Genomic DNA, 14,133 nt, shown 5'->3' with positions numbered 1-14,133 from the left:
ATTCTTAATTGTAATTTATGTCATATATTTATATCTACAAACCTGGAAAACAGACTTTCGTGAAATTACAAAAAATCCCATGGCGTTGAGGATTGGTTTTTCGTGCAAATTTATCCACAAAAATTTATCAATCTGGAAAATGAAAAATAAATGTTAATAACAAATAAAATTGATTTTCAATTATACCATTCTCTTGAACTGACAATCCATAGTTGACATTCGACACAAAATCTTGGAGGTTTCCCTGACCTGTTAAAAAAGAAAAAAAAAATAAAGTAAATCCATTCACATTCACATGAGATACTAAATCTACAATTATTTTCAATTATTACAATTATTAAAATATACTCATCTTGGCCAGGAAATCTTGAAAATATTTAAAAAAAAATCGGGTGGTCTTCAAAATTATTCATACAAAAAAATTATGGATTTCTCATACTTCAAAATATTCTTCAAAAGAAATTTTGAAAAATATGTACAAGGAAATCAACGATAAGTATGGGGGGGGGGAGGTAGAGCCACCAAGGAAATTGTTGAAAAATATTAAAAAAAAAAATCCACAATCAAGGGAGTTTTACAAAAGTTGATGGTTTTTGCAATTTCATCCCATTTGATTTGGTGCACAACAAGAAGAAAAACGACCGAAGTTATAAATGGGAGCTATATCCAAATCTGAACCGATCTGAATATTTGGCAAATGTATTTCTGAGCTATATTTGAAATATTTCCCCGAATATCGTTGTTACGGAGTGCATATTACGGCTTTGAAGAACAAAAATAACAAATCGGATAAACAATATATATGGGTGCTATAGCTATATCTGGACCGATTTTCACCAAATTTGACATACTTATTTCTAGGATAAATTTGGTCGTAAGTGGCAAATTCTATCCCATTTAAGCTAATATTACACGTTTGGTACACAATAAAAGGCAAATCGGACGAAGATATACAGGTCCAGCTAAAAAAAAAAACAGCAACAAAGTCAAACGCGATAATTTTTTTTTTTTTTTTTTTTTTTTAATTTTATTGAATGAAAGCAACAAATGACGGAAATAGATTTGTTCGAATTATTCACCTTTGGCACGAATTATGACCTTCAAAGTGCCAATGAAACCGTCACACGCTATCCGAATGTTGCTTTGGGGTATTTTGTTCCATTCCCGGCAAAGCGCTTTTGAGGTCATTGACACTTTGGTATTTTTAGTGTCAACCTTGTTTTCCAAAATACCTCCCCCACAATAGTCCAACGAATTGGTATCCGGAGATTTCGATGGCCATTGTGCACTGGAAATGAAGCGAAGAACCTCAGTTTGTAACCATTTTTAGGTGGCGCGTGCTGGACAACAAATGTTTTCTCATCGGAGAAAACCAAATTCGACAGTTCACCACTTTCGGCAGTTTTTAGAATTTCAATGGCTTTACCCCGAGCTCATTTTCAATATTTGCTGAATGGAACAATGCAATATGTTCAGCTCACGAGCCATTTTTCGGCCACTGCGACGCTTGTTTCGATCAAGACGCTTCTTTACTTTTCGAACCATTTCTGCTAATGTTGCTGTTTTCTTCCGTCCACTTCCTTGACGTCGGGCTACGCTACCAGTATTTATTCTATGGGATTTATTCACATTTAAATGCTGGAGTGCTCTAACGGAAGCTACTTGTGGTCTTCCAGCCAAATACAAAAAACACTATCTCGCTTGAATTCCATCACTAATATTTTTATTCTGGAAAATCCTAAACAATTTGCTTTGTACAATATAAAGAGCTGTCACTGGTTTAATTTTTAACAGCTGTCGGACGAGTGGCTTAGAAATGACAGTAGTCTGATGTTGGTTCCAGTTTTTTCATCACACCCTGTATAAGGAAGCTAAATCTAAATTTTGACCGATTATCTTCAATAGGGTTCGTCCTTGGGTCAAAGAAATGACTTGTGCAAAATTTCATTGGACCGGACAATAAATGCGACCTGTACTTTGTTCATAAAAATACAAGGACATACGGACGGACGGACGGACAAGCATAAATCGACGCAAAATGTGATTCTATGCAAATAATTAAATAGGTGGTGCGAGGTATAAAAATCCATAATTATTGGAAAAGATACAATGCCTGATTTTTTAAAATATTTTTAATGGATTCACTATTTTTGACCGACAATTCCTTTGACCCAAAAAAATTAAAAACTTCGAAAATATTTAAAACAAGTAAGCAAAGGCTACAGTCGAGCGGGGCCGACCGTTGAATACCCTACAACACTATAATAAACGATACGGTTTATATAGGCGAGATACTCGAATAAATTCCACAAGACATTGTGACAAATAATAAAAGAAAACCATCAGGTTTCGTTCTCTAATTTTCGAATAATAGCAACTTAAACTAATTTGCTTATTTCCAATTTATTGGTAGATGTTGCACGTAAATGGTATTCCTAGATCTGGAACCAATATTTCCCAAAGACCTATAATCTCTCAGAAGTGGCAAAAGGTTAACATTTATTATTGGTTTTTGACTGAAACGCATCTATATGAGATACAGACATTTGACTACATTCTTCAACGAAATCAGCGTTAAAAAAAATAGTCAGAAGTGCATCTTTCCTGTATTTGTGAATTCTCCGAAAAGTCACTGGAATGGACAATTTCGTATTTTGTCTACAAAAGTTGGCAAACTCCTTTACACATTGAATATTTTTGGATGGCCATCCGAAACTGCTTGGCTTTTGCAATGTCCGGTAACCCCCATTCAAATGTGCGTGAGGATCGGGCGATAATTACGACCTGCTGACAATTTTGCAGTTTTTTGGTCCATTTCAACCCCTAAATATATGGCGATCATCTCCAAAAAGAGTAGGCATCTATTCTGACCCTCATCTTATCCCCATGCAAAATTTCGTAAGGATCGGGCCATAAATGCGATCTATATATGATATCCTGATATCCTAACTACTTAGTTTTGTTAGCTGTAGAAATATTACCAAATGTTTAATTCAAAATGAAAATATGCCAAAAATATGACAAAATGGAAAAAATATGAGAAAATATTACAAAATCAATATTTTCATCTTTAGAGAGATATTGTTATGCAATTTTTTAGACGTTTTTTCTTTCCTGCCAAGAGGCCATTCTGAATTAATGAGAACTGTCGAAATCAGTTCAGCCGTTCTCGACATATGTGAGATCTTTCAAGCATATCTTCTTTGATAGACATATATATCGCATGTATTTGCTATATATTCGATTTTTTGGATCTTAACATCAATGTAAAGATCAGAAGTAACCTTCTCATGGCTTTGTGATTTCGCCGGGACTTAAAATATTCGCGGTTTAATGAAAAATTTTGAATTTTTTCAACAAAAAAGATATGGCCTATTTTACCCGCTAAATATTATCCGATGACCACCCAAATTGGTAGGCTTCTTGCCCGCCCTAAACTCTAGCTACATGCGAAATTCCGCGTCGATTGGTCTATAATTGCGACCTGTATAGCTTCTGCAAAATCCGACATTTTTTCAGTATTTGGTCCATTTCAACCCCTAAACATTTGGCGATCATCTCCAAAAGAAATAGGGTTCTATTCTGACCCTAGCCCCACCTCCATTCTAAATTTCGTGAAGATCGGGCCATAATTGCGACCTGTAGAGTGGTTACAAAATAACATGGACAGACGGACAGACGGACAGACGGACGGACGGACATACATAGCTAGATCGACTCAGCTCGGCGAGATAGAAAGATCCATATATACTTTCCTATGTGGGAAATCAATATTTCGTGGTGTTACATAATTTTTGACCCAATCAAACTTATAATACCCCCAACACATAGTGTTGTAGGGTATAAAAAAATCCACCCTTCTGAATTTCTCAAAAATTGTTGCCTGAAAAATATTTTTCAAAAATCTACAAATCTTTATTTTTAACAGTACATATGGAGTTAAAAAAAAAATCACGGCTATTGAGTCAAAAAATTTAAATTTGGAAAATTGGGACACAGTTGTGTTCTATTACCATTGATGTGATTTGTAATTTTTAAAATTTTGACGTTTTTTGTTATAGCTGATTAAAATATTTTCATTTTTTAATTATTCTAAATTTACAAAATTCTAAATCCATTAAGATTAGAAATTTTGAAAATTTTTTCATTGGGAAAATTAGGACGCGTTTGTGGACTCTATTCACTATTGATGTGATTCATATATATTTTTTTTTTTTTTTTTTAAATGTCGACGTTTTTGTTACAGCTGATTAAAATATATATATTTTTTTTAATATTCTAAATTTACAAAATTCCAAATCCGTTGAGATTAGAATGCTGGAATACCTTATATAACCTCTACCATATTTACCTCTCTATTGAATCCATCACATGCCGACATTGCATGAAATATTCTCAGAATCGGTGAATTCCATATCACATTATTGAATGTTATCAAAATATAATACCATGCAGGCCTTTCATTCCATTTGACCATATATTGCGATACAATGTAAAACGGACCACTGGCTCCCGTTGCCATCACAAATCCCACGATCAGCAAAAATACAAAACCATGATTGTGATTCATATCTCGTAAGCCAAGATGAAGCAACATGTTACGTTGCGACAAAATGTTTTGAAACTTTTCAAAATCTACAAATGACAATGTTTGCAATTCTTGGTTTAGGTATCGCATAGATTTCTGCATAATTCGCATAACACTTAAATGCATCAGGACAAGGATACCAGTTATCCATGCCGTTGAAATGAACACCAACATATAGGAGAATGTGGTGACCAATGGCATTTCGCTGAAGGCAAATATGAAGAGATACATCCATGTGGAAATTGCACAATTTAAAAAGTACATCAAATAATATTTTCGATGTTGCCACGACGTGGTCTCCCTGCCGCATTCATGATGAAATTTGAAAATTATCTGCAGAAATTCAAAGTTTCTTCGTTGTTGGATGTAAAAGTACCAGTAGAGTATCAGTAGCAATAAGGCACTGAGTTCGAAATGCACTACAAAGAATCGATCTCCAATTTTATTGAAACTATTCATTCGAAACTCCTTGGCCGAGAGGATACCACAAACCAGCATTAGACAGGTTAGAATGTGAACAAAAACGACAGTGCACAGAGCTTGGATTCTATGCCATTTACCCTGGCTAAGTTCCCATTCGTTGTCACACCGATAACTACAACAAACAAGACCGAATATATTTAAAGTTTTCACATGAAAGTAGAGGTCACACACTGACGACATATTTCATGTCACTAAAGTTCGTCGCAGTTCATTGTTTGTTGGATGGCAGGTAGTTGTTTGGGCATATGTTTCAGTAATTAAACACTGCATAATTAAATACATTGGTATTCACATTAATTTAGCAATTGTTTTGAATTAGATCAGATTACATTCGACCCATATAAATGCCATTCCAGAATAAAAAGGTAAAAGTATATTAGAATTGACCATTTAAAACTAGGAAGAATATCAATGCCAAAATGCGAAAAACTGTTATAAATTCTGTTGGACTATAAAGAAGGACTTCTTCAAGAAATTCATAGCGACGATCCTGAACTTCTAAAGAATATTTTTCAGGAACTTTCATTGTCACAATCCTAGATTTTTAGAGAATATTTATATGCTTACAATAGTAGGTTTCTAAAGAATATTTTCTAAGGACCTTAATGGCGACAATCGCAGATTTATAAAGAAATGTATATAAAAATCTTCAGGGATACAATGACATATTTCTAAATTTTCTATATTTTACTTCCATAGAATATTTTTCAGGGACTTTCGTAGCGACCATAGTGGATATCTAAAGAATATTTTTGAAGGACTTTCTTGGCGACAACTGTGGATTTCTAGAAAAAAAATGAAGGTCCTTGAAAAAAAATTCTTTAAACATCCAACCTTTTTTATGAAGATCCTTGACAGATATTCTTCAAAATCCACGATTTTTGCCAAGGGCAAGGATCAAGGATCTTCATAAAAAAGGTTGGATGTTTAAAGATTTAAACCTTTATGAAGAAAATGGTGTTTTTCAAAAGAATATTTTTTAACAACTTCATGGAGATAGAGGCGGACTTTAAAGGAATATTTCTTCCTTCATGACGAATCGTGTATCGCTATAGAACATATTTCAAGGACTTTCTTGGCGACAATTGTGGATTTCTAGAGAATATATTTCAAGGACCTTAATGGCAAAAATCGTGGATTTCTGAAGAATATATGGCAAGCATCTTCATGAAAATAAGATTAGATTTTTAAAAATTTTTTCAAAGACCTTTATGAAGAGAAGGATTTTCACGGACACAAGGTTGCATTTTTAAAAATATTTTTCAAGGACCTGCATAGATACAAGGGTGGACTTTTAAAGATTTCTTGGATTTCCATTGAGATTTTTTCAAGGATTTTCACAGTGACAATCCTGATTTCTAGAGAATGTTTTCAAGGACCTTTATAATGGCGACAATCGTGGCTTTCTGAAGAATATCTGGCAAGAATTTTCATAAAAAGAAGGTTGGTTTTTTCAAGGCCCTTTACGAAGACAAGGACTTTCATTTGGACAAGGGTGTATTTTTAAAGAATATTTTTAAGGAACTTCATGGAGATAGGGGCGGATTTGAAAATAATATTTCTTCAAGGACCTTCTTGACGAAATCGTGAATCGCTAGAGAACATATTTCAAGGACTTTCTTGACGACAATTGTGGTTTTCTAGAGAATATATTTCAAGGACCTTAATGGCAAAAATCGTGGATTTCTGAAGAATATTTGGCAAGGATCTTCATGAAAATCTTCATTTACGAAGACAAGGACTTTCATGTGGACAAGGGTGGATTTATAAAGAATATTTTTTTAAGGAACTTCATGGAGATGGGTCGAACTTTTAAAGAATATTTCTTCAGGGATCTTCATGGCGAAATCGCGTATCTCTATAGAACATATTTCAAGGACTTCAAGGACCTTAATGGTGAATTCGTTGAATTCTGAAGAATATTTGTCAAGAATCTTCCTAAAAAAAGGTTGGATTTTTAAAGATTTTTTCAAGGACCTTTATGAAGACAAGGATCTTCACGTGTACAAATGAAAATATTGTTTAAGTAACTTCAGAATATTTCTTCAAGGACCTTCATGATGACATTGTGTATTTCTATAGAATATTATTCAAGGACTTTCTTGGCAACAATTGTGGGTTTCTATTTAGAGAAAATTTTTCAAGGACCTTAAGAGCGACAGTTGTAGATTATTAAAGAACATTTTTCAAGGATTTTCATTGGAAAAAGATTGGTTTTGGTTGGAACGTGGCTTAAGAGTTGTGGCTAAGTCTCTCTGGACCAAATCCCTTTCAGGACATTTGGAGTCGATCTAGCGTCTGTCTGTCTAGCTGATACGTACGAAAACTCCCGACGGAAGTATCCGATTCGATCCAAAATTGGTGCGTCGTAATATTATTGTCAAACTTAGATCGAGTTCGGAGATGGGCAATATTGGTCCAATCCTTGTGGTACCTCTCCCACAAAAGGTTAATATTTTCAAAGAAAATATTTGACTGCACAAAAAGAGAAAGTATCTTCCAATTTTGATCTAACTCTAAAAATCTTAATATTTGTATCAGCGCCAGGTCAAGTGAGAAAATGGACAATACCGGTGCGCTCCATTAATTACTTCAACCAAAAGGGTTAAAATTTTGATTAATTGCAACTTATATAAAATGTGATGTAAGAGGTCGTTTGTCTTCAAATTACGCACATCACAATATTTTCTTTACCCCAAGGTCTAGTGTTAAGATGGAATGTATAGGCCCACGCTTTCTGGTCCCTCCCTCCCCCCAAAGGTCAAGATATTCATGAAGCTCGTAAAGCACACGGAATTAACACCCGATTCCATTCAGACTTGGCACATCTCAATATTTCCATCAACAAAATATTTGCTATAAAAATGGCAGAGATCGGACCATTGCTTCTGGCACCTCCCCCAAAAAGAGTCAATGTTTTAAATAACCAAAACGAACTTAAAATCCGAAATAAGCATGCGGTTCTCTTCAAATTACGCACATTACAACATTTTTATTAACTAAAAGTCTGGTTTGAAATATGGAATATATCGGACAACTCTTTCTGGTACCTCCCCAACTAAGGGTCAACATTTTTAGTATCCATAAGGCTCATGAAATGCGAATTTCAAATCCGATCCCATAAAGACTTGGTACATCTCAATATTTCCATCAACACAAGATCTGCTATAAAGATGGTAGAGATCAGACCATTTCTTCTGGTACCTCCCCCACATAGAGTTCTATATTTTGAAAAACAAAACTCTCAAAGAAAACGAAATAAGCATTCAACTCTCAACTCAAATATTTTTGCTAACGTCAGATTTGTTGTGAAGATGATATATATCTGTTAACTCCTTCTGGTACCTCATCCGCAAAGGTTACAATTTCCAATATTTATATCTGTCATAACTTGCGAAAGTAGTCGGCGATTTTTTGATATATATCTAAATATTTCTCTCAACCAGAAACCTAATATAAATTTGGAATTTATCGGAATTAATGATTTCGAATAAATTTGGATAAAAATGTTAGATTTTCTTCAAATTTTACCCATACAAATATGTTTTGCTGTATTAGATGAAGTATGACAAGTAAAAAAGCAGTAAGTTCGGCCGGGCCGAACTTTAAATACCCTCCACCATTTGAAACGGATTAGAAAATGTTCAAAAAAATAAAATCCATTAAAAATTTTGTTAAAGTCTTAAAAATGCCGAATAGAGGAATTTGCCGATATACAGGGCCTTATTGCGGACCTATATAGACAACTCCAAGTTCGGGGGTAAAATACTCACAAAGAATTTCAATTTGTGAATTTCAGACAATTCCGTTGAAAAATGTGGCTAAAACCATCAAAATACAGAACATTGGGGGGTGCCGTAATATGGGGGATAAAAGATATCGAAGACCTATCTACATATCTTTTATTATTTTTATCTTCCAGGGGATAAAGTACTCAAGAGGAACTCCTTGTATGGATTTTCGTAAGGTGCCGTTATATGGGGGAAATACGATATCGTGGACCTATGTAGAGAATTCCCTTAAGGAGGTAATGTACTCACAAGGAACTCAATCAAAAAATCAAAATACCGAATATCGGGGGGTACCGTTATACGGGGGCTATACGATATATATAGCCCATCTTCGAACTTGACCTGCAGACAAAAGACAGATCTGTGCAAAATTGTAGCTCCCTATATTAATTCGTTTAAAGTGTAGCGTGATTACAACAGACGGACGGAGAGACGGACTAGCAGGGCTAAATCGTCTTAGAATTTTACGCTGATCATGAATATATATATATACACTTTGTTGGGTCTAAAATTATTATGTCGAGTTACAAACGGAATGACGAACTTTATATACCCTCCATACTATGTATGGTGGAGGGTATAAAAATGGAATACTTCGGTCCGCTTTACCTGTTACCTCAGGCATAATTCCACACATATCTCATATAAAGTATAGGAAGTAGTCGATATAGTTCAAATCTGACACGTTGTAATATTTATATAAATCTTAGGTCAGATACGAATTGGTAAATATTGACCAATTGCTTCGGTACCTCCCCCATAAAGGATCAACAGTTTGAATAATCATAGCTCAAGGTGTGGGGGTATACATCTGCTGGCAAAACCGTCTGAAACTATTTTATTTGTAAACACATCATTTTATATGGTCCTCCCATAACTTTACGTTTGACCTCTTAGAATTACATATTCACTTCGTCATGTCAAGTCAATGCATTTACCAAACTTTCAATATTTTGTAGAGGATTTCCCCCAATATTTACCTCATTATTGTATCCATCACAGGTGGACATTGCCAGTAGAATGGTTATCATTGGAGAATCCCAGACGAGGGAATTGAATGTTATCATCACCATGTACCATGTGGGTTGTGAGCCACGTTGAACGTAGTATTGGGAGACCAGATAAAATGGCCCCGATGCACCGGTGGCAGCGACAAAACCAATTATCAACAGCAACACAAATCCATAATTCCGATTAATTTCCTTTGTGGTTATGCCGATCAGTCGGCTACGTTTCGATAAAATACGATATAAAATTTTCGCCTCATTCGATGTTGTTGTTCGCAATTGGTGGTTTAAGAATCTCATCCAAGTTTCCATAATTTTTACCACACTAAAGTGCATCAAGACCAATAGGCCATTTATCCAAATGGTGGCAATGAAAACGGCCGTATACGGCATGGCAATATACCATGACATTTGACTTTTCGCAAAAATCCAGAAATACAAACACGAACTTAGGCTGCAAATTACGAAATATACCAAATAATATTTTCGATATAGCCGTGAGGATGACACTCTGCAGCAATCACACTCGTCAAATAGTCTCAAAACCATTACTAGAAATTCGAAATTTTTCTTTCGGCTTCTGTAGAAGTAGTAGTATAGGACCATCAGCAAAAGACCGCTTAGCTCGAATTGTACAACAAAAAATTGATTGCCAACCCTGTTGTATTTAGGCATATGGAATTCGTCGACAAAAACGATGCCACACACCAACATGGTAGGGATGAGAATATGTACCGAAACTAAGGTAAATAGGGCACGAATTTTATGACCGTAGTTGGTACTTAGCCTCCATTTGTCGTCGCACCGACAATTACAACACAAAAGGCCAAAGAAATTCAATGTTTTGATGTGAAAATACAGCTGAGACACCGAAGACATATTCCATCGCACTAAAACTCAAAATAATTTAGGTTACGTAGGTTGTCCAATAGTTTTGTGGGTAAGCATTAACAAAGGATATTGAGTAATTGAGTAATGCATATTTAATAAGGATGTTTTTTTCGATTAATTATGACAATTCATATGAAAGTGTAATTCTCAATTCCCAACTTTTGACTGGGGAAACCCTTTAATAAGTAAAACAAGTAAGCAAAGGCTACAGTCGAGCGGGGCCGACCGTTGAATACCCTACAACACAATAATAAACGATACAGTTTATATAGGCGAGATAATCGAAAGAATTCCACAAGATATTGTGACAAATAATAAAAGAAAACCATCAGGTTTCGTTCTCTAATTTTCGAATAATAGCAACTTAAACTAATTTGCTCATTTCCAATTTATTGGTAGGTGTTGCACGTAAATGGTCTTCCTAGATCTGGAACCAATATTTCCCAAAGACCTATAATTTCTCAGAAGTGGCAAAAGATTAACATTTATTATTGGTTTTTGACTGAAACGCATCTATATGAGATACAGACATTTGACTATATTCTTCAACGAAATCAGCGTTACCGAAATAGTCGGAAGTGCGTTTTTCCTGTATTTGTGAATTCTCCAAAGAGTCACTGGAATAAACATTTTCGTATTTTGTCTACAAAAGATGGCAAACTATTTCGCACATTGAATATTTTTGGATGGCCATCCAAAACTGCTTGGCTTTTGCAATGTCCGGTAACCCCCATCCAAATGTGCGTGAGGATCGGGCGATAATTACGACCTGCTGACAATTTTGCAGTTTTTTGGTCCACTTCAACCCCTAAATATATGGCGATCATCTCCAAAAAGAGTAGGCTTCTATTCTGACCCTCATCTTATACCCATGCAAAATTTCGTAAGGATCGGACCATAAATGCGATCTGTATATAATATCCTGATATCCTAACTACTTAGTATTGTTAGCTGTAGAAATATTACCAAATGTTTAATTCAAAATGGAAATATGCCAAAAATACGACAAAATTGAAAAAATATGAGAAAATGTTACAAAATCAATATTTTCATCTTTAGAGAGATATTTTTATGCGATTTTTTAGACGTTTTTTGTTTCCTGCCAAGAGGTCATTCTGAATTAATGAGAACTGTCGAAATCAGTTCAGCCGTTCTCGACATATAAGAGATCTTTCAAGCATATCTTCTTTGATAGACATATATATATCGCACATATTTTGCTATATATCCGATTTGTTGGATGTTAACATCAATTTAAAGGTCAGAAGTAACCTTGTCATGGCTTCGTGATTTCGCCGGGATTTAAAATATTCGCGGTTTAATGAAAAATGTCTGTTTTACCCGCTAAATATTATCCGATGACCCGCTAAATATTATCCGGCTTCTTCCCCGCCCTAAACTCTAGCTACATACGAAATTCCGCGTCGATTGGTCCATAATTGCGACCTGTATAGCTACTGCAAAATCCAATATTTTTTCAGTATTTGGTCCATTTCGACCCCTAAATATTATGCTATCATCTCCAAAAGAAATAGGGTTCTATTCTGACCCTAGCCCCACCTTCGTGCAAAATTTCGTTTGGATCGAGCCATAATTGCGACCTGTAGAGTGATTACAAATTAACATGGACAGACGGACGGACGGACATACATAGCTAGATCGACTCAGCTCGGCGAGCTAGGAAGATCCATATATACTTTCCTATATGGGAAACCAATATTTTGAGGTGTTACATAAATTCTGGCCCAATCAAACTTATAATACCCCCAACGCATAGTGTTGTAGGGTATAAAAAGACATTGAGACCATTAAATATTCAATGTTCTGTCACCGGAGCTAGATCCCATTATGAACTACAAATACGTAAAAACCGTGGAAAAATGCGGCAAAATCCTCAAAATACCGGATATCAGAAGATACCGTTATATGGGGGTATACGAAAACGTAGACCTAGATATTCAATGTTCTGCTACCGGAGCTAGAAACCATTACGAACTACAAATGCCAACTTTTCAATACCAGCCATCCTACACACAATACAAATTATACTGCCAAATTTTATTGCTCTACGTCAAATATTGTGAGCTGTATAGTGATTTCAACAGACAGACAGGCAGACAACGTTCGAATTCAGAATTTTATACTGATCATGAATATATATACTTTATGCGGTCTATGACGAATATTTAGCGATGTTACAAACGGAGTGGCAAATTAAATATACCCTCCTTTCCAAGGTGGAGGGTATACAATTTCTGAGAATACGAAGACCTTCTGGACTTCCATTAGAAGACCATCTAGCCTTCTCATAAAAGATCTTCTTCTCATAAAAGATCAGAAGGTTTTCTCATAAAAGATAAGAAGGTCTTTTCATAGAAGATTCTATTTTTCTCATAGAAAACCTTCTGGCCTTCTATGAGAAGATTTTCTGGTCTTCTGTGAGAAGACTTTCTGGTCTTCTGTGAGAAGACCTTCTGATCTTTTATGAGAAGATCTCCTGATCTTCTGTGAGAAGACCTTCTGATCTTTTATGAGAAGACCTTCTGATCTTCAATAAGACGACCTTCTGACTTCTATGAGAAAACCTTCTGGTCTTCTGCGAAAAGACCCTCTGGCCTTCTGTGAAAAGACCTAGTGGCATTGTATGAGCAGAACTTCTGGCCTTCTATACGAAGACCTTCTATGCCAAGACTTCCTAGACTTCTATAGGAAAACCTTCTCGCCCTCTATGAGAGAAGAACTTCTGGCCTTCTACGAGAAGAACTTCTTGCATTCTATGAGAAGGCCTGAAGGTCTTCTGTAGGAAGGCCCTCTGGCCTTCCATGAAAAGACCTTCAGGCCTTATGTGAGCAGACATTCTGGCCTTCTGTGGGCAGACCTTCTGGTCTTCTGTGAGCAGACCTTCTGGTCTTCTATGAGAAGACCTTCTGGTCTTCTATGAGAAGACTTTCTGCTCTTCTATGAGAAGACTTTCTGCTCTTCTATGAGAAGACTTTCTGATCTTCTATGAGAAGACCTTCTGATCTTCAATAAGACGACCTTCTATGAGAAAACCTTCTGGTCTTCTGTGAGAAGACCTTCTGGCCTTCTGTGAGAAGACCTAGTGGCATTGTATGAGCAGAACTTCTGGCCTTCTATAGGAAGAATTTCTATGCCAAGACTTCCTAGACTTCTATAGGAAAACCTCCTCGCCCTCTATGAAAACATCTTCAGGCATTTTGAGAGAAGAACTTCTGGCCTTCTACGAGAAGAACTTCTTGCATTCTATGAGAACACCTTCTGGTCTTCTGTAGGAAGGCCCTCTGGCCTTCCATGAAAAGACCTTCAGGCCTTATGTGAGCAGACCTTCTGGCCTTCTGTGGGCAGACCTTCT

At 35.8% G+C, this 14,133-nt stretch overlaps 1 protein-coding gene across 1 annotated transcript in view; it reads right to left on the bottom strand.

The window, feature by feature from the left end:
- Window positions 1-14,133, bottom strand: part of LOC101896205 (gustatory and pheromone receptor 39a) — a 30,371-nt gene that overhangs the window by 183 nt on the left and 16,055 nt on the right. The window contains exons 2-3 of the mRNA XM_020039892.2: window positions 187-249; window positions 43-132 (exon numbers count right to left, since the gene is read on the bottom strand). Coding sequence (XP_019895451.2) covers window positions 43-132; window positions 187-249 — 153 coding nt within the window. The remainder of the gene's footprint in view (window positions 1-42; window positions 133-186; window positions 250-14,133) is intronic.

Source organism: Musca domestica, unplaced genomic scaffold (genome assembly GCF_030504385.1).
Source record: "Musca domestica strain aabys unplaced genomic scaffold, Musca_domestica.polishedcontigs.V.1.1 16, whole genome shotgun sequence".
NCBI lineage: Eukaryota > Metazoa > Arthropoda > Insecta > Diptera > Muscidae > Musca > Musca domestica.
This window is presented reverse-complemented; position numbering and strand designations above follow the sequence as displayed.